At 39.9% G+C, this 21,246-nt stretch overlaps 2 protein-coding genes across 8 annotated transcripts; one reads left to right on the top strand and one right to left on the bottom strand.

Moving 5' to 3' along the window:
• Positions 1–127: 127 nt before the first annotated feature.
• On the top strand, positions 128–6,883 carry cep72 (centrosomal protein 72). Of its 5 annotated transcripts, none has more exons than XM_012915808.2 (14): positions 128–236; positions 475–602; positions 1,083–1,275; positions 1,357–1,465; positions 2,363–2,511; positions 2,607–2,665; positions 2,746–2,788; positions 3,077–3,277; positions 3,357–3,538; positions 3,658–3,751; positions 3,847–4,025; positions 4,112–4,238; positions 4,311–4,422; positions 4,571–6,883. In XM_012915808.2, exons 1-14 carry the CDS (start codon positions 161–163, stop codon positions 4,629–4,631), a joined length of 1,713 nt encoding a protein of 570 aa, XP_012771262.2. In that variant the 5' UTR covers positions 128–160; the 3' UTR covers positions 4,632–6,883. The 5 variants fall into 5 exon arrangements, with proteins under 5 accessions (XP_012771262.2, XP_004541499.2, XP_004541498.2 ...); XM_004541442.2 differs by having other exon boundaries at positions 2,360–2,511; positions 3,185–3,277; XM_004541441.2 differs by having other exon boundaries at positions 2,360–2,511.
• On the bottom strand, positions 5,342–20,032 carry tppp (tubulin polymerization promoting protein). 3 transcript variants are annotated; one of them, XM_004541439.4, is made up of 5 exons: positions 19,768–20,032; positions 14,537–14,617; positions 13,612–13,947; positions 7,586–7,739; positions 5,342–7,493 (listed from the first exon to the last, which is right to left on the bottom strand). In XM_004541439.4, exons 2-5 carry the CDS (start codon positions 14,548–14,550, stop codon positions 7,284–7,286), a joined length of 714 nt encoding a protein of 237 aa, XP_004541496.1. In that variant the 5' UTR covers positions 14,551–14,617; positions 19,768–20,032; the 3' UTR covers positions 5,342–7,283. The 3 variants fall into 3 exon arrangements, with proteins under 3 accessions (XP_004541496.1, XP_004541497.1, XP_004541495.1); XM_004541440.5 differs by lacking the exon at positions 19,768–20,032 and adding an exon at positions 15,148–15,249; XM_004541438.3 differs by lacking the exon at positions 19,768–20,032 and adding an exon at positions 15,039–15,137.
• Positions 20,033–21,246: the final 1,214 nt, after the last annotated feature.

The following is a 21,246-nucleotide window of genomic DNA, read 5'->3' as shown; positions in this document are numbered from 1 at the left end:
GTATGTTCGTGATCTTTTATCTAGAAATGTGCTATATAAATAAAATTTTACTTACTTACTTACTTACTTACGGTTTGTATAAAACCTCCAGTAACAAAAGTGAAACAGGAAAGACGGTATTTATTTTTCAGGCCATGAAGGCAGCAGAACTTCGAAAAGTATGGCGGCGAAGTGTTTGACAACACTAACAGAGCAGTGGATACGTGAAAGATTAAGGCTAAAACACCCGTGTCTCGGTAACTTTACATCCAAGCTAATATATACACTATGTAGGAGTAATCAGCAGCTAACTTTAAGGGTGAGACAGGGACATCAGACATTTGCTGTTGGAAAGTACTGTAGCTAGATACTCTGCCAGGCCAGAGCATCAGTAGATAAGCTAACGAGAGCTAGCGTAGCAATAAATGCTTCCTGCTCCAGACCACATCACCATAACATCTTAAAGTTATTACTTTTTTAATTTTGTTTAAATAGGCGACGTGCGGACATTGAGCCTTCCGGGGACATATGAGGAGAAGATCAGACACCTGGGAAATGGTCTGAGTAACTTTATCCGTCTGAAATCTCTGGATCTCTCCTGTAATGCACTCGTTTCAGTTGAGGTTAGTTTTAGATTGTTTTTTTAAAAAAAATGGAATTCACAATTTATACTACTACTGAAGAAAGAGTCAGAGTTTAATAATTATAAATGATTAAGTGCAGTAGTGGTGTATAAACTATTTGATAGTTTGAGCAATCTCCCTCTAGGAATTTGAAGACATTTGTGAGTCCTCGTTGAACATGCTAATCACACTAGATGCAGTCTGTGTTGGCCTAACATGTAGTTACATTTCTAGGGAAGCTGCAGGGTTTCGTAGGGGGGGGGGGTTATGGTGGCTAGTGTTTAAATTACCCACTGAAGTATAAATCCCATGTAAGCCTATTGCAGCACACCTAAGATTACCCTGAACACTAAAACTGCATGTTCTTATGCTGATATCGGCCAATACTGTATATTTTGTACATCAAGTAATATAATATATTGCATGACTAATAATATTTGCAGAGTCTGTATCTTAACCGTTCCATTGGTTTGTTCTCAGGGTGTGCAACATTTAAAAATGCTACAGAGGCTGATCCTCTACTATAACTGCATACCTTCTCTTGAAGAAGTGAAAGTACTGTTTGAGCTGCCATCGTTAAAAGAGTTGGACCTCAGGCTCAACCCTCTGGCCAAAAATAATCCACAGTACCGCCTTTACTTGGTGCATGCCATGCCCACCCTGCGCAAGCTAGGTAAGATGTTGTTTTGTTGCCCAGAATTTGCTCATCTCATGTCAGGTTTTAAAATAATAAGTTCTCCTCGTTGATTTACAGATAGCTGTTCAGTCAGAGATGCTGAGCGTAAATCTGCCTTGATGCAGTTCTCTTCTGAACTTCTTCCTCAGCAGATGAGCTTCTCTTTGAATCTGATTGATGATCGAAGGTATGCTGAACACAAAATCCTTAATGTAAATGAGCTTCAGCTCATTCTGTTTGATGAAAGAGTCAAATAAAGATCTGATACCAGATTTATAAGTAATATATTTTTGAAAATACTGTTTTTCTCTTATACACTCATGGACACTTTATTAGTTACACCTTACCAGTATTGATTTGGACCCCTTTTGCCTTCAAAACTGCCTTAATTCTTCATGGCACAGATTAATCGAGGTGCTGGAAACATTCTTCAGAGATTTTGGGACATATTACACGATAACATCACACAGCTGCTGCAGATTTGTCAGCTCCACATCCATGATGTGACTCTTCATTTCCACCGCATCCGACAAATGCTCTATTGGATTGAGATCTGGTGGTTGTGGAGGCCATTTCAATACACTGAAGTCACTGTCACGACCAGATTGAGATTATTTGAGCTTTATTTGAGCACGAGCCATAAATCCAGTGAGTTGTGGCCATGTTAACAGCTGATTCGATATTTACATTAACAAGCAGTGGAAAAGGTGTACCTAATATAGTGTCCATTGAGTGTATGCTGTTGTTCATAAAACAAGAATTTCTTCAGACCAGCAGCACAGGCAGCTACCGAGAAATGATAGTAAGGAGATTAAGTAAGGCTTGACAAAACATTGCTATAAAGTGATCCTTTTCATTTTTAATGATGAGGTTTCGTGGGTACATATGTTGAATTGGCAGAAAAAAAGAAACAGAAATGTGTGCCCACATTGACAGTTTTATGAATCAGAATCATAAGTAGATTTGTTGCAGTTTTATGCATCTTCGGCCTGGTGGAGCACATGAAAATGCAGCGAGACGAGTCTTCTCAACCTCGGTTGCTCGAGCGGCACCATTTGCTGTTTCATTTGTGGTTTTTCAGAAGCAGTGATCGCAGACCAGCTTTAACTGACCGCTTAACCAAGAGCCTTTCTGTCCTGACCGACACTCGTGATATTGAGCTGAACTTTGTTGCCACAAATGATGGAGAGCAAAGTGAAGCTGTCTCTGTGTCATTTCACAAGGAGGCCGATGGTAAGATGTCCAACTCCAAAAATCAAAATCAAACCTGACTAATTCATGTTTCTTTGTTTTAACTTCTGATAAATCCAAACCATCCACTGTTTCAGGTTTCAAAGAGAAAGTTTCTGAAGATTTTAGAAAACAGATGAGCTCAACTCCCAAACAGGTGCTTTTATTGTTACTACAGATTAAATAACATTAACAGTATAAAAGTTCATTATGAAGTAGCTCTGTTCTTATTTTTAGGAAACTGCTAAATCCATCCTCAGGTATCCACTCACTAAAACTGGTAAGCCTATTTTTCTAGTTTAGGAGAGTGCAGTTTTTTTCTATGTCAGTATCTTATTAGAATTGAGATCGCAGAAGAATTATTATGAGAATAAAGCTTTCTTTGAAGGTAAGAAATCCTTATCAGTAAGCAATTATGAAAACAACGTGTGACAGTGTGTATAATCACCACTAGGTGGCGACATAACTCTTTTCCTGTGGGTTTTTTTTAACACAACGTGCTTGTCAAAGGTCGATTAATATCACTGGGATTTTTTTTTATGTGTGTGTGCCACATGTAACTCGTCAGATAACAGTGAGTCCAAAGGGTCACAGATGAAAGATCTGTCTCATCAAAAAAGCTGCACCTCAATAAAAGTGCCTGAAAGACCAAAAGTGTCCTTTGGCCCCTACATAGAGCAACGTAGACCTGCTCATGGAAACCCAAAGCAAAAGGACTCTCCCAAACAAACCAGACATCCAGCTAAAGGGCATTTTACCCCAAATCCAGGTAGGAAATAAATTTGTGTTTAACAAAATCCCTGAGCTATGATTTCTTTATTCATTCCACATTTTGTAATTTTTACCAGATGAAAGCCTCCGTCACAGTTCCTCATTTATTAATATCCGGCCTCCCAGTCCACGACGCCCTGGTTTGAATCTGTCTGACCCTTTTAACCCCATCTTGCATCCTCCACGACTAACCTACTCCAGCTTCAACAAAACAGACGGGAGCTCCAGCCAGCCTGGGCAAGCTGAGAAGAAAAAAAAGGTTGGCAGCTATTTCGGTCCTCTTACTGATTTGCAAATGACATCGTGAATCATTCCTCATTCATCTGCAGGGTTTTCCTTTGCACATCTATTCATGGAATCTCTGAACTCTCTTCCCAGGGTAGTTATAGGAAACCCCTGGAGATGCTCCTCAACCTCGTGGACAAACACTGGACAGGGGAGAGGTCACTGCATCAAAACAACAACTTCCTGTGTAAGTTTGGACTTTTGGTTTTGAGGAATGCGCTATCTGATTACAGAAGCCTGAGATAACGAATGTCTTCCTATCATCTCTATTTTTGGCCTCAGCTCAGGCAGTCCAGATCCTCTCCATGATGGAAAGCGATATTTCCAGTCGGGAAACTGAGGTCAGGACCTTACGGCGGGAAGCTGATGCACTTCGCTTTCAAGCGGCAGCACGAGAGGAAGAGCACAAAACTGAAGTGCACAACCTCTCCGCTCAGCTGGAGGAAGCTCGGAGAGCGGTGGTGAGTTGATCCACCACTCAAACACAACACCAAGCTTTAGAGAACCATAAGAGTAAACTTTATTCACAGTGTTCACTCTAACACAGGGCAAACTGAACGAGCAGCTGAGGGTCGTTTTAGAGGAAAACGTTGCTCTGCAGAAGCAGCTCATCAAGTTAGAACGCCATTATCTGAAATCTATGATGAAAAGCTCACATGTGTCTCAGATCAGAGGTGGGTGTACTTGCCACTGTGACATAAGCGAACATGCTGCTTTCCCTACTAAGTGTCCCAGTTTGTGTTTAGAAGCTCAGGCCGAAGTAGAGGAACTGAAGAAAGAGATCGAGGGGCTGAGGAAGAAAGTGCAGGAAGCTGAGAAAGTCAAAGAACTTTCAGATATGCTGCAAGAAAGCCACAGGTAAGAAGATAATGCTGTATTAGTGCTGACAGTTGATTTTGTTGTACCTACATGCTCAGTGTGAGTAAACTGATGTAATCTCAATCTCAACTCACCCCCTTGTTGGCTGGTTTTGTGATTTAAATGTGCCTGTGTTTGTGTTCTGCAGGTCTCTGGTGGCTACAAATGAATGCTTGTTAGCAGAGCTGAAGGGAAGTGGGGAACATTAATGCAGAATTTGAACAAAGAGATGCATGCCAGGATAAAAATATCAAAGCAGGACTATGCCGACCGTCATATTAGCATGTGCCAGCAAATATAAACTGCTTAAATTATTTTATTTTTAAAATTACTGCAGATTACTGCAAAATTGTAGTAAGTGCTATACCTTTTTTTATTTTATTCTTTTTTATAAATGTTTCTATTATTTAAAAAAATGTGCATAAGCTGCATTTACTCGATGTAAACAGTAACGGGGAAAGGCAATTCATTCAGGAAGCTTTGTGTATGAGTGTGTGACAGGGCTGTTGTATTAACAAATGATTTTCTGGGGGGGTGTTAGTGAAAAGGTCATAATGCATTTCCTGGATCTGTGGCGGGATCGTCTCTCTTTTGGCTCCTTTTTTAGTTTTTTTTTCTGTTTGTAGGTCAGTCTCCATCTGCTTTGCACGCCGCAGTGGAATGAATGCATCTAGATTCCAGCTGCACTGTGACTTTATTTATACCTCTGCCTTCGGGCTGGAGAGATGCGCAGGCAGACATGCACTTTCCTCTTGCTAACACTAAATCAAGCCCTGGCAAACCAGGTTAGAGGTTTGGATGCTACACAAGCTGAATGTCTTCTTTTTCTTTTTATATGAATGTTACAGATCGTTGGTTGGTACTACTTGTAGGGAGTAAACTCCACAAAAAAAGAAAGAAAAGAAAGCAAGAACATAACTACTGTTTCAACAGACACTCCAAAACCTACTCAGCAGAGGTTCCAGGGTGTGCGTGCATGGTTTCTTTTTCTTTTTTTTAATTTTCAATAATGCACTACAAATCATGAACACACTTTAAGAGATCTAAAGAACAAGAACAAAAAAACAAACAGAAAACACACTGCATGCACTGGGGCATAATAGTACATTACAAGTTATTTGAAGGAAAAAAGGACAATATTGTGTCTCCACATTAAAAGGTGCACAGTATTTGGCATTAAGCACAGAAAACGGATCATACTCAAGCTACAAAAACACACTGATAGCTGCTAGTTTTGCACTTGATGCACGAGTCTTCATCAGCTGAGGCTACAAGTAGTGTGTGACATGAATCTGTCATTCTGCTGGAAAAATATTCTACAAAAGTATAATACTCGTTTGCAATTTTCCCTTTTTCTGATACAGTGTGTAAGGAAACATTAAAATCCCTGCGTTTGTTTGTTTTTTCTTCAGTTAAATCTGTGCCTTGGATGACTGTGCGCATTAGGAGATTTTTATCAACAAATATTAGAGCATTAGCTGACTTTGTACACGTACAGGTTCATATATATTGATTTCAAACAATACAAGATTTTGTCGTCTCACAATTTCATTACTTAATGTTTTTTTTTAACAACACAATGTTGTCCACCCAGTAGTCTCTTCTTACACCAGGCACAGCAGTTCCAATATAATATGACAGACTCCTACCGTCATCTATATGCTGCTGAATCAAATGCAATATACATAACATGCACAAAGTACAGCAATACATAATACAAATAGAAAATAAAACTTGAAGCCAGTGTCTTAAATTAATGTGGCTTTAACCTTTTTAGAATATACACAATCTTACCACAAATATATTAGAACTACTGTATAGAAATCTGATCAGGAAGTAAAATGTTAAAAATACAATCTTGTACAGTTAGGCTCATCTCATCTGTGGTTAGAGCTTTCTCTTTACCAATTTATTACTTAAAATGCATGTTAGCAAAACAGTTTGTGTATAATTAAATAAAATATGGTATGATAAAGCTAGATAAAGACTAAGAGGGAAAAAACAGGGAAGTCCTTTTAGGTTTTGTGTAAGAGCTTTAAGTAAGCTCGTTAAATTCTGCATGGGAGAGCTTTTGTTTTTATATGTATTTACAAAAGCAAGAAGGTATGATAAAGGTCACAAATATTTAGTCTGAGAGGGGTGACTAACTTTCACAAAAAAATCTCCCCAAAAAATGATTTTCTTGGTTCGAACTAAAGGCAGATTACTGAAAAGACAAGTGTGAGCTCATAAAATAACAAACAGCAGATTTCATGAAGACGAAACAGTTACTAAGTGCAGATGGCGAACAGACAACGCTGAAATCTGAATGAATTTAAGGTTTCGAAAGAGAAAAATCAATGATCTCTGTCAAAAACCTGTGCCAATTATCTTTGAAATGGCAAAACAAGCTAAACCGTGTAATCAGCTAAACATGGGAACAAATGTTTCTATTAAAAAGTGCAAATGTATATTCACCAAACTGTTGTCCCACTTTTGTTTTTCTTGGCATGTTGCTCATTGTGCTCAATAAATACAAGGCCCTATCATAACAACAAAGCCTAAATAGTCATAGCAAAGCAGTTTCTCTCATTTGTTCTCTTCAGTGTTTGGCAGTAACTTGCTATCAGACAGGAATGTACCAGCTGGTGATGAATTTGTAAAAATAGATGTAAACAGTTTTCCAGTTCTCACACTTCACGAAGAGAGGAACTCAAAAACACCTCTCTCGCTTGCTCGCTCTCACACACACACACTCACACATAAAATAGATGGATGGGGAAAAAATATGAAATCCTATGCTTTTGTGCTTTCTATGAGTAATCGTTTAATAGAAAATCATCCTAGTAGTTGATCAAATGTTTATTTCCTTGTCTTCGCCCTCACACGGGTCTGCCCGCAGTGGGTTTGGTCACCTTCTTTTCATACGACCCTTGATGCTTGTATCCCGAAACGTATCCAGAAGTGTCAACTATGTCTACTCGTCCCGCCTTACCCTTCCCGCGGCCGGTTTCGTCAAAACGCTCCTTGTGCGACCCTGTAAACTTGGTGGTGTCCGTAAGACGACTGACTGTTGGGGAAGCGACGGCTCTCTGTGAAGAAGTTCACAAAGAAAGTTTGAGTTTTTACTGCTGAAAAAGGAGACGTGTTGTGAAACTTGTGAAACTTTCCGATCGAATCTTACTGTGACTCCTGAAATGACCGGTGACTTCCCCTCGATCAGCTGGAACACCTCTGCCTCAGCCTCCTCTCCAGTCTTGTCTTTATACTTCTTCCTGGCCAGCTCTCCAAGCGCAACCTTGAACTCATCGAATATGATGGTGCGACTGGATTTCTTCCTGTAATATAGGAGGAAAGAATGGACATTTAAGTAGGAGTTTCAACACCTTTATAGTATATTACCTAACCCCGAAAAGTATAGTCATAGGAAAAAGATGATCTAGTCCTTACCAGGCCTTAAAATTAGGTAAATACCCTAAATACACTGAAGATTTACAGCAATACATGATGTATTACACCAAATCATTATTGAATTAACAAAACCTAAGCCAAAACATCAAAGCAAGCAAGTACACACCCCAGGCTTCAATATCTTGTAAAACCACCTTTAGGAAAAGCAATTTGAAGTAATCGTTTTTCTGTGTGACCTTATCAGTCTCTCAAATCGTTGTGAAGGAACTTATCTTGACAATGTTGCTTCAGTTCATTGAGGTTTGCGGGCATTTGTTTATGTACAGCTCTCTCAAGGTCCCACCACAACATTTCAATTGGGTTGAAAGTCTGGCATTTGACTTTTTCAGCCAGTCTCTTGTAGATTTGCTAGTGTGGTTAGGAACATTGTCCCTTTGCATGACCTAGTTTCTGCTAAACTTTAGCTGTCAGACAGATGGCTGCACATTTACCTCTAGATTAGTTTATTTTACAGATGATTTCATGGTCCACTCACTGACTGCACAGTGCCACAGAGCCGACAACTGAAAAATTAAGCCCAAAGTCAAACCCATCTAAAAGTATGGTAGCAAGTGGTATGAGGTATTTGTGCTGATGTGCTGTGTTTAGTTTGGCGCTGTGAATTACGGCCAAAGATTTCCACCTTGGTTTCATCTATCCAAAGGTCCAGACAGTTTGTCCAGATCCATTTTTACAAACCTAAGCTGTGCATTCCTTGGCATTGTGGTAACACATTTGAATGCACCAGAACAACAAACTTCTGCTTTTATGGAGGTGGTCATACTTGCTCATGATCTGTTATCAAGTGCATTTGATTACCAGCACCTTACTCTTTTAATTCTTATGAAAGCAGGGAGGGTGTAGTTTCAAACACTTGCATCCATCCTGGCCCTTTCTTAAATAAATAATGACACGATGAGATATGTCATGTTTTATAGTTCATTTGAGGCTGTATTTTTTTACCTCAGTTAAGACCTGCTAGGTCTAAAATACCTGTAGTATTTTAGTTTTGCATTTTCCCATTTATTCATTATTTTATTTTGCTATTCCCCTTGGCATATTTTGCTTCAGTATGGTAATAAAGGAGCTATCAGTCACAGTGTTGTTGATTCACCTTTGGTCCTTTTGGTTGGTCATTCAAAGACTTGCAACAGAAATGGTTACAAGTCAGGTGAAATGAGCCAGTCTAGCTGAAAATAGCCTGTAGTGTTAAACAAGAAAGTAAGCTAATTGGGAAATTAATATAAAAGCAGATGAATGAAAAAATAAAACTTTTAAATGAATTTTTTTAAACAAATACTTACATTGACTTATTTTTCCTGGTGCATGGTCATTTTCTTATTGACTTTTTTGAGAATTTAGGTCCTCCATAGTACCAAGTACTAATGTGTTTCAGAGCAGTTTGAGGTTAAGATGACAGTCCACAGTCTACACTCAGCCATGTGTGATCACTTTAATGTGGCAGATGTAAGACAGCATGGAGATGGTATCCTATTGAGATAAACAATGGGAAAACTTTCACGTCTCCCAGTGTGTCTCAGTACTTATGTGTCGCCTTAGCAACTCCACAGAGTGTAGCTCGCATTTGAGGCCGTCTCTTAAAATCATCCATCATAATGTGTTCGGCTCACGCACTTAGACCCAAATGTGTTTGACTGTAGCTGTCTGCTAAGTTCAGCCATGTATCTGGAAGGGTGTTGACTTCTCGTTTATCTGAGGATCAAACCGCTTGTATGAACTGAAAATCCTGCATCACGTCAATTTTTCTCCATCTCAAATTGCTCCACTTGTTTAAATGGCCATTTGCCATTTTTAACTTCCATGTGAAAAGTTCATAGCAACACAAACACAAACTGCTATCACTGTGGTGATAAACTTAAACACCTAAACAACAGCCTATAAAGCACACAGTCTCCCCTGGCAACCTGCTGCCATAGAAACAAGCTACAGTAAACAGAGATGTTTTGGTTTATTATTAATTTCACTTGTTCAGTGACTGGTTTTGTTTGGGCAATCCATCAGTGTTGAACATTTGGGAGCTTCATTCCCCCCCGAGTATGTTCCATGCTGTCTATTGTCAGAGGGGAAACTGGACTTTTAAACTGCCATTCCTGTGCAAGGAACATAGCTGTGTTTCCTCTCTGCAGACCTCCCCACACTGACCGGTTCAGTTCCTCACAGAATACAAAAGGCTAATCTGTGCAAATAAACAGAAGATGAGAAACTAACGAGGCTGTCATGAGGTTGAAAAGGACAGAAGTCAGAGGGTCATTATAACTTATTTTTGGCAGGGACACTGATAGTTGACCTGCTGTCTGTTGACATATATCAGCCATTTGGAATATATGATGCATATGGACTGAATGTATTACCCATGATCACATTCACTAATAAGGAAACCAAGCAGTGACTTCCAGGGATGAAACATGAATTCAACATCTGCGCCAATTTTTTTGTAAAGGCCACTTGAGGCTGGCTCCAACAGTAAGTCAAACCCCTCAGGCTTCAGTGTGAAAATGCCAAACTGGCTAACTGTGGTTACAGACTTGTGAAAACGCAGTTTTTAACTCTATAGCCAAGTCTCCCTTTATAACAACTGTCTGTTTGTTATAAACCAATGCTTGCACAATGCAACCAATGTAAGTTGCCTTAAACCTGCATTCTTATCTGAAGGACACCACATGGCGATAGCTGTGGTTGCAAAAAGACTTCCAGTCCTATGCGAAAAATGGCTCTCTGACTTGATCTCTATAAATACTTCCCTGCTGGGTTTATGGTCTGAGCCACTTGATAAAAATTAAGTCTGTTTTGTAATTCTTGGTTATACTATGTACCAAAAGGGAGGGTTATCGGTGGCATGTACATTGGCTAATGAATTGCGACTGACAAGTTGTTAGGAAATGCATGAGCAGTTTCACAGTCAGAACTGCACCTCACATCCTCTTTTATGAAAATGAGAACCACTTATCTCAAGGCTTATCAGATGCCTATGGATGATGTCACGGTAGCTATGTTAGCCTTTTGAATAGAGTCTTTGGAAACAAAGACTTTTTTAATGCTTCTACCTCTTTGTGATGAACCCCTTTTTAGGTACAAGCAACCATATGCTGCAGGGCTAAATGCAGTAGCCCAGGTTCGACTCCAACACGAAGCGCTTGCTTCTCTCTCCCCACTTCATCTCATCTCTTCATCTAATAAAGACAAAAAGGCCTAAAAACAAAAAGCTGCTTTCACTATCTTTCATGTTCAGACCTACTTTTCAGTCAATCAGTATTTGATCTACACATAGCACATCAAGCTATGTGCCGGTGGGGTTTTTTAAGGACTACACACATCTGCGTGAGTTGCATCCGCAAAATTCTTCACTCTTAGTTTAGTATCTACACAAACATAAAAATACTACAAACTTTATCCCAATATAGTCCCATCCCTCGCTTTAAAAAAACAAAAAACATGGTGCAAGAATGATCGAGGCCTCAAAACATTTAGAAACTACTCTCTGACTTGGTGGCTATACCCATCTTTTATATACAGGCTATGGGAAATACAACCAAAGCCCTGGAAATAAGATGTCGTTACAAATTAATGAATCTATCTCAGATTATGTTGTAGCATTCTGGTTCCAAGCAGGCACATAGCATAGCAGAGACCTAATGTGGTGCAGCAGACCTCCATATCCAGAATAAATAATGAGTCACTGGGCCATGCTGTAATTTGCCAGTCCTCATTAAGATCTTTAATTTTTTTGCATGCATTCTCCAACACTGATTAAAAGGAAAGTGATGATCTGCATCTCTTGCAATGCCAGCCCTCCCCCACTCAGCTGTGCCTGGAGTCAGAAACTACATGAAAAAGGGCCCTTCCCCCAGAACTGTATCTCTGTTTATACTGTCGGTGACGGCTAGGTATACAAACACCACATGTGTGGGGTTTTTTTTTCACATTTTACAGTAATATTTTCTGGATCACACTCCAGAGCTGTGAGTCTTGAAAGAATTGCCTGCTGCACCACCTGGGATTAGAACCCGAGGGAATCAGATGACAGCACCTGTAAATTCACACACCAAACACACACATATCCAGAGACCTAATGAGACTACACAGAATTACTGGTAAGAAAAATGTGCAAAAAGCCATTGGGCATACTTTGTTCCTTAAAATTTGGGCCATCATATTATTTGCACACTTCAAAATACTGCTCACAAGTAGAGCTGGATGTAAACAAGACTCACAGTCTAAGTTCATTCTGTCCAGAAAAATATTTGTAAATGTAAACACAAATTGCCATGCCAGCAGCAAAGGTGTCGATGTGGTTGGCTCAGAAAAATGATTCTTCTGTTTGTTGTATAAACAGACAGCTGAAATAGGAAGGAATATTTTATTAATGCTCTCAAAACTCTTAAATGCATTGAATGTATTATGACTGATTCGCCATTATTCTCGCTGCTGTGCTCGTGCTCAAAGAAAATATTGTTTTGGACTAAGTCTACCTGAAATCGGACAGGATTACCCATTTTTTCCACCCTCCCATTTCCATCTTTAGACAACTTTGTGAAGTGGACAGACTAAGAGAGCGATAGGTGCATTTCAATATCCATCCATGTGTTTAACAATCTATTTCTGTATAATCTTGGAATCTCTTCCAGTAAATGTATATGAAAAATGACTTAGATTGGACTATATGCAGGTAGAAGATGGAAAATCTGCTAAATCAACGTGAGATTCCCGAGTAGATCTTTTTTCTCTCCATTCTTGTAGACACAATGAAGTGTGGCTCCCAGCCGTACTCCGCAATTCTGGTGCCGTCTTGCGTAATAATCCTTATTCAGATCATTCAACCAGGATGAAACAAGTTCAAAGCCTCTCTGTATATGAATGAAAACTCCAAAATAACCATGCGCACGGTCGCACAAACCAATGCTGTAAAAACCCCGCTCCTTACATCAGCTTTACTCTGTGCTACTGTCCCGTATTGTGTGTGAACAACACTGGAACAATATTCATTTTTAATGTGGCGTGGATCACATGTACGCTCGCCTTAAAAGTGTTACCAGCCTAGACAGCATCCGGATTTTCGGTGCATTTGGTAAACATGGGCACAGCTGTGCAGAAGACTTCTTTTTTTTTCACTCCCATGGCGAAATAATATTGAGGTCACAGTAAAGGGTGAATCAGCCCAGCCTGAGGAAATATAAGATGAGCCATCCTGGCATTTTGTTCTAGCTGCTGTTTTTGACCAACCGAATACTACAAGTCTCCTTAATAAAAGAAAGAACAGCATGTTCTGAAACAGAACATGAAATTCAGAAACTGCTAAACCGAGCCTTGGATTTGTTTATGATATTTTGATGGCTTTATAAACTGATGATCGTGACTGACTTACTTATTAATGACTAAAGTTTAGTTTAATAATAGCTAGATGCCCTTCATGTGTTCATAGTTACTGTACAATAAGGTTGATACCTGCTAAAAACATTAATTTAGTTCTTTGAAATGTTCTGAAACAGAAACGAAATAGTTTTCAGTTTTATGTTCTTTGAACCACAATTCTAAATGTTTGCAATTCTCTACCAACAATCATCTACAAAATGACAAATGCAATAAATAAAATATGCGCTTCTGTCGCGACACAACAGCTAAGTGATTTAAACAATCAATTGCAAATTGGAAGGTAAAACCCAAATATGATGGAAAAGACTTTCTACTAATCCAAACTGAAATTGTATCCTTAGTGTGCAATAATGTCGGTGTCTTTCTTACTTGACTTTGCTGAAGACGATGTCCACGTCAGTGAGGGTGATGTTCTTGCCGTCGATCACGCCGCAGTCCTTGCAGAGCTTGGACCAGTTCTTGCCGTGCATCTCCTTGCCGGTTGCACGAGTGTCGCCGTGGATGGCGAAGCGTCGAAATGATTCTTCCAAAGCAGTAATCTCCACCGGTGTAGATGACCCGACACCACCGTCGCTAGTCCCATTGGACTCGGTCGAAAGCCTCTTGGATGCCCGGTCTTTAGAGTGTTCACTATGCGGCCGTAATGGGGCCGAAGTCATATTAGGGTGCTTAGCTGTCTGGACTTTAAAATCGTCTATGTTGTCTCTGGAAGGTAAAATAGCAAATAATCGGGTTATCCATGTGATGTCAGAAGTATAAAAGGAAGTTTACTGCTACTGAGATCAAGTGTACATGCACTGAAGTTATTCTTTTCTAAGCAGACTTGTGAATAGTCACAACAGAGGAGGTCTGTAAAAGAATAAGAAATTAAGTGAGTTGGGAAAAGCAGCCCCTGCAGCATGTGAGGTTTTGGCTGTGCATCAAGAAACATAAATAATTCCCTGTAATATTTTCCATTTACAAGAAAAGCTCATGGATTTGATCACAATCATCGGATAAGAGAGGAAAGAAACGTACAGCCTAAACATGGATACCAGAAAGGAAGAGGAGGATTTTCTGGAAAAATAAATCTGTTCTAAGATAAAGTGCAGTTTAAAAAAAGTGCTCACACTGCCTGTGAATGGGCAGACATCACGGTTCTGGTAGAGAAGTGAGAGTTATAAATAGATCTCTGGAATTCAGTGTCACACAAATCAAGAAACAGGAGTGTATAAAACACGCACACACACCCCACACACAAAACTGTGGACTGGAAGCACTTGTAGTGTCATATACTACAGCTAAAACGACTTACTTCTGGTCTGCCATGTTTGTGCAGGAATTTGGTTCCCTCTGTGCAGTGTCTTGATTAGCCAACTTTTCTTTTCTCTTTGTGCTGTGGGAGAGATCAGAATGAAAGTGGTTAATGTTATGGGTGTGTACAGATGTGAGTGTCAGGGAGGGGTAAGAGGGAGAGAAATTTAATTAAACCAATTAACCCAGCAGCATAAAAACTGAAAGTGGTGCTCATACTACTAATACAAGGTCAAAATCCTTCTTATAATCAGTAAAAACAAATTTATTTCTGCTTTCTACAGTCTGTGAGGACACACATCTTTCCACTGTCACTTCATTCAGTCTCTCCTAACACATCGGTCAGATTTGCAGCCACAGAAGCAAATTCTTCTTCTCAAGTCAGCTTTACATAAACATACAAAGGAGTGACAAAAAGAAAAAAGCCAGTAAAAGCTTTTTTTTTTCATTCTATAAATATAACAAAACCCTGCATTATGTTTGGATGATGCATTTCTGCTCACCTTTCAGCTGTTCCCATACTCAGCTCAGCATCCTTAAAGAAACAGTGCTGCCACTGCAAAGTACACCCAAACAAACTCTCTACAACAATTTGCCAGAAGTTGTACTCACGTCGGTTTTAAAAAGATACAAACGAGAACCAAACCAGAGCGGGATGCTGCGTCCTGCGGTTCGAACCGTCTGCTCTGGCTAACAAAGTTTAAGCAGCTCCCTCGAGTCACCAATGAAGTGCTTTTACGCTCCCCCAGTGGCAGTGGCAATATGAAGGGCTTTGTTTCCACAATCCTGTAGCTAACAATCACAAACAGGGCCTAGCTAAGGACGGTCGATGCTTGAATACGTACCAAAGTTAAAAGATTGACACTGCATAAAGCCATTATATTCAGAATGTTGAATCTTTGTGAGGAAAAAGAGATTATTAATGTGTCTGAATAATAGCATTCACAGCTATAGACACTGGGAACCCATTGTCCAAGGCAAGTGGCTTCTCTGTCTGACCCATGCCATTTCTTCACGCATGCACACGGTGACATCGCAGAGTACCACTATTGATGGCAGGGGCTTCTGTAGTCATATGTCATCGAGATCTCCAGCCAAGACAATTGAGACTGAGTTATTGAGGTTGCTGAAGTCTCAATGGATTACCAATAAAGTTCGTCACCATTAAGGAGAACAGAAAATCATTACCATTTTTACTGAAGTAATGTATTTACCACCTATATCACCTATATAAATATTTGTGCATTTTTAGACATGATCAAGAAGATGTGCTGAATATCAATACCAGCATCAGAATGGGGAAAAGGAGGGATTTAAGTCACTTTGAACATGGCATGGTTGTTGGTTCCAGATCAGGTGATCTCTGTATTTCAGAAACTGCTGATCTGCTGGGATTTCCCACACAGCCATCTCTGAGGTTTACAGAGAAAGGTCTGAAAAAGAGGAAATATCCAGTAAGCATCGGCTGAAATTGCCTGACATCAGTCAGGTTATATTGAGAGGAGAATGGCCAGACTAGTGTGAGCTGACAGAAATAGTTCAATAATTCCTTGGTTACAACCCAGGCATTCAGAATAGTGTCATCATCTAAACACACAACAAGCTGAAACTTGAAGCAGAGGAACTATAGCAGCAGAACACCACACCAGGTGCAACACCTGTCAGCTAGGAACAGGAAACTGAGGTACAGTTCTCATGAGCTCGTGAAAATGTAATAATATGAGATTGCAAAATGTTTCCTGGTCTGATGAGCCTCAGATTTTGTTACACCATTTAGACGGTTGGGTCAGAATTTTGAATAAACACCATGAAAACATGGATCCATCCTGCCTTTTATTAACAAATGAAGCTGGTGGTAGTTTTAGTGGAAAGTGATATTTCCTTGGCACACTTTGGGATTCTTAGTATCAAGTGAGTATCATTTAGAGACCACAGATTTGAACTTTGTGACATATCAGAAAGTTCAACTTGGTTTCTTGAACGTGACAATGAGTTTGCTGTACTCAAATGACCTCCACACTCCAACAGAGCACTGTTGGGATGTGGTGGAAATGCTGAGTGCTATTTTATTTTATTTTTATTTTTTTTTAAGTTATCATGATTTTACTGCTCATAATCAAATTGTATCTTCAATTTAAGAGTCTTAACTTTGATTTAATTGAATTTCAGAAATGGATTGTAATTTTACTCCTTAAGACTTAAGACTTACTACCTCACATTTTCAACCTAGCTATATAATCTCTTCAACATTTAATTTGAATTTATCTTTGTTGTTAGATTGTAAAGTAAAGACTCAATAATACACAGAAAACCTCAACATCAAACAACTGTCTATGAGCAAGTAGTTGGCAACAGTGGGAAGGAAAAGCTCCCTTTTAACAGGACGAAACCTCCAGCAGAACCAGGCTCAGGGAGGGGCAGCCACCTGCCGTGACCGGTTAGGGGCGATAGTCTATAAATATCCACCACTGTTTCCTAGAGCCTAAAAATATTGACTTTATAAAAGATGTTCGCTCCAAAATTAAATAAATAAACAAATAAAAGCTTGAAAAAGTCCTTAAAGGAATTGCTGATTATCAAAATTTCTTTTTGAAACAAGATTTTTACTATCTATATTGCAATGCCATATACAATTAATAACTGACATAACATAATCTACATAAAATTCATAATACTCTAAGCAATTCTGCAATTGCTTCCTGTAGCAGCGACACTGAGGTACTGTGATTATATACCTCACTCTCTGTGGAGATCCACATCCTTTCAGTACACTAGCTGCTCACTGTGTTTTCCTTTGTGCTTTAATGAGAGCAACTAAATCTAACAGAAACAAAGGAATCCTTTCACCGTCCTCCTTGAATTTATTGTCAGCAGTGTTAAGTGCCCAAGTACTCAGTACAACAAGCCTCCTCAAATGATACATAAAATTAACACTGCACAGAGTTCATTGGGATAAGGCACAACACACACTGAGATGAACTGAAATGTGGCCCTCTGAAAGTCTTTGTTTCATTGCCTTTTCTTGGATTTGGCCCGATACAGAAAAAATAGACAAACATTACCATTACAGATCAAATTTGCCTTGTGCCACTTTTTTTTTGTCCCACTTTGCCACATACAAATGAGAAGCCGTTTGGTTAAGGGCAGATCTCCAGAGACAAATCTGTTACTGGATGACAGCATGCTTACATACACTCTCCTTCTGGCAATACGCTGCACAGATGAGTGCTTTAACTATAAATCGACCCATTTTGAACTGCGTCTATTCATAGCAACAATACATTGCCACGAGTGGAACATTCTATTCATTCTTAGGGGAGCAGATCAGACAGCAGACAACATGCAGGCGATAAAAAAGAAAGAAAAAGAGGGAGAAAAATTTGGTGTTAATCTGTTAGTTTGGCAGATGGTGTTTAAGTCACAAAATGATGACACTGTTGTCAGAGTGAGAGAGAGAGAGAGAGAAAAGACAGTGTCTGTAACCTACTGCTTCATCATGCCATCATGGTGAGTGGGGATGGAGGGATCCCATCTGCTTTCTATCTAGATCACCTATCCTTTCCAGGCAGCTGCTCTGGAATGTGACCATGTCAGTCAACTGTTACCACCCCGGTGTCTGCTCAGGGCTTCACCCTGCACTCAAGTCGCTTGTTTAGTTCTAACAACCCCATGTTTCTTCAAAAAAGTTCAATACAGCCCCTTAAATATATCCCGGTCTGTTCAGTCCCCAGTCCTCACTCTCCACACAAGGAGAGAGGACACGACATTAGCATGCCGCAGCCCAGGTCTGAGGTCACCACCACGCTGTCTCTGTCATTCCTCGCCTCCCCAAACACTTGAACAGCTCTGTGAGCCAGAGATCTTGGCAAGCATTACGCTGTAGAAAAATAAGATGTTTAAAACACGACGCAGTGGTTATTGTTGGCAGCAGCAAATGGAGGTAATAACAAAGCCCAGGGATCCTTATGCAGCTGCACATTGGAGCAGGATACATGATGCCAGAGACAGCAGAAGTGTCCCTGACATGGCTCATGGGGAGAAAGGCCTGTTGAGCCAGCAACAAAATGCATTCTGAAGGGAGTACGGTTAAAGATTTTTGGGAGGGTAGACTGTGTTGTATAACTTTTCATTTTAGAGTCTTTTAATTTCGTGGAAATGCAACCAAATGTCTCAGCTGAAACATAAAAATATAGCAGAGCACGCCAATGCCAGCTATCCTCCCGTTTGATTTGTATTCACTGTCTAAAAAACCCCACTGACTTTGCATATCTGACCTAAATTTGAGTCATCACAAACAAAATAAGATGATTTACACCGTGAGATTAATTGTTTGCGACAGAACCCAAAGGCTCCTGGTCGAGTGCAATAAAAAACCTACACAGTGAAATCTAGGACAAACTCAGTGACTGTCTTCCTCTCAGCCATACCTAATTCAACCAATGGCAGCAGCGCCATTAGATGAGAGGAATTAAACATATTGTGTTCGCGCAGTGCTTTAGTGACACTGCTTCCAAAATAATGCACTAATGGCTCCTTCAAAACCACAACCTAATACCACCACAGACAGTCGCAATTGGACACATTAATGTGATTATCTTGTATTAATTTGAAATTAAGCAGAGCTGAGCATCGGATTATGACACAGATCTTTTTTTTCTTCCCGTGCCTAATTATGTAACTACCTACTCGTAGCCCAGCAGCTCCCCCCCCCCTTTTTTTTTTCTAACCATTAATGGTGCTTATTAAAGGAGCTTCCACTCTCGCTCTCATTGCGTTCAAAGGATAAACGGATGAGGGGAGAAAGCTCTTGTTTATATCAGTGGACATGGCTGCAGCTGCTGCTTAAACCACAGAGTCCGAGTGCGTTTATTGAGCGAAACGTGTTACATAAACTTGCAAACGCCAGATTCACACGTCCACGTGATCCGTTTGTTATTGTCAGCCCTTGCGAGTCTGCCTGTCCGGAACATTAGGTACAGCCCAGGTATGCGCGAATCGAGCAGTGTCAAAATAAATCCTTTTACAGGAAATTCTAAATAAAAAGGAAATACATGCAGAAACTTGCAAAAAAAAAAAAAAAGACCCGCAAATGAATCACATGAATCAGTGTAGGCTGGCAATCATTTTTTCCAGGTTGTGAAAACATGCAGGTCTACCTTGTAGTCAAAACAAACTACGTTTTTTGTATCTTTTATTGTTTATGAAGTAAATACGACAAATCGTTTTAATTACCTGGTGACGTAATCCTCCAGCTCCTCGCGAATTTCACAAAATCATAATTAAGCAGCGAGGAGCCTTCAACTATCTTTCCTCCCTGTTGCCTGGGATCAAGACTACCCGATGGTTCAGTCCCTCTGAGATGCTGAAGAGAAACCAGACTGCTGATTGGCTGCTGTCGAGTGCGCCGAGCTGTTTTCTCTTTTCTTTTTCTTTCTTTCTTTTCTTTTTTTTCTTTATTCTTTTACCGCCCCCTCCTCCTCGCCTCCTCGTTTTAGGCACGACGATACCACACTGGAGCTGTGATAAACAACCAGCAGCATCTTTTCGTGCTTTGAGGGGAGGAGATAGTAGATGTAAACAAGGGATGGAGGATCGTACGAAATGATAGCTTTATTAATAATAGCAGCTGTTTGTAGCCATGAACCTTGGAAGGACATGCATGAGAGAGGCCAGTGGTCACACACAGTAGCAATAACAAGCAATAACAATCTTTGGCTTTTGTCCAAACACAGGATGGCCAGAGGGAATTATCTCAAGGGGAAACCCGTCAGACTTTAATAAGCAATCTTTTCAGAATGGATGCATGTCTACAAATACTCATGAATATGACTCTTCTTATGTCCAGGGCTGTAATGTGTTACACAACCAGTAGCCCATAACGGCTGGACGTGGATGGACATTATGTAACCTTTAGTCTTGGTTGGTTCAACTGTGGCACAAAGGTCTGATGTATGCAACTCAAACACAAGGATATAAGCAGAAAGCATGCAAGCCTACAAGCAAACGAAGAGAGAATAGTGATAGCTGATCATGATGAAAGCAGCCTGGACAGAGTGCAATCACTTGATGACATAATAGTCTAACTCAAGCTATTTCAGTTGCACCAGTGTGTGGTTAGTAGTAGGCTACAGCGAAAACAAGTACACACTGAAAGTGCTTTATGATCAGACTTAGCAATAAGAGTTGCCCTGCCACACTTGCAATACACTAGTATTACCCATAAAAAATACCACCTAATCTGGGTTGACTAGAAAATGCCAGCTTCAGTCCACATACAGGAAATATACTGCAGGTGTCAGGTTCATGAAACAGATTTCACAGATATGCTTACACTTTTGTTAATATGATATTTCTCTTTTCATGTAAAATAAAAATAAACAAAAAGGGGAAGTGTGGTTTTTTTTTGCGGTCTCGTTAGATCAGGCACGTAGCGTGGGTGGATTCAAAGGTTTTGGGCCGTCTATTTTCACTTTGACAGACCCTCACCACTTCTGGGATATAGCAACATGCAAGTATTGATCATCATTTTCAGTTTAAGGCTGTTGTATTGCATATTAATACCATCATAAATACCTATATTTACTCACCACTGTTACTGAGTGGTGCAGGATTTTAATTATACACTTAAATTAGACTTAAATTATACAGATGTGAGGTGTGTGCTCTCCCCCCCCCCCCCCCCCTTCTATGCCACATCATAATATTTGATGT

This window comes from Maylandia zebra, linkage group LG11, assembly GCF_041146795.1.
Source record: "Maylandia zebra isolate NMK-2024a linkage group LG11, Mzebra_GT3a, whole genome shotgun sequence".
Lineage (NCBI taxonomy): Eukaryota > Metazoa > Chordata > Actinopteri > Cichliformes > Cichlidae > Maylandia > Maylandia zebra.
Note: the sequence above shows the minus strand (reverse complement) of the source record. Positions and strands in the feature narration are given on the sequence as shown.

Bases quoted from the DNA above. Each gene is read 5' to 3' on its own strand.
- cep72 (XM_004541441.2), top strand. From the start codon at position 161: ATGGCGGCGAAGTGTTTGACAACACTAACAGAGCAGTGGATACGTGAA. The intron at 1,276-1,356 runs GTAAGATGTTGT...GTTGATTTACAG, and splicing joins GCCCACCCTGCGCAAGCTAG to ATAGCTGTTCAGTCAGAGAT. The intron at 3,278-3,356 runs GTAGGAAATAAA...AATTTTTACCAG, and splicing joins GCATTTTACCCCAAATCCAG to ATGAAAGCCTCCGTCACAGT.
- tppp (XM_004541438.3), bottom strand. The intron at 7,740-13,611 runs GTAAGAAAGACA...CCTATATTACAG, and splicing joins ATCGTCTTCAGCAAAGTCAA to GAAGAAATCCAGTCGCACCA. The intron at 7,494-7,585 runs GTAAGATTCGAT...ACTTCTTCACAG, and splicing joins CGGTCATTTCAGGAGTCACA to AGAGCCGTCGCTTCCCCAAC.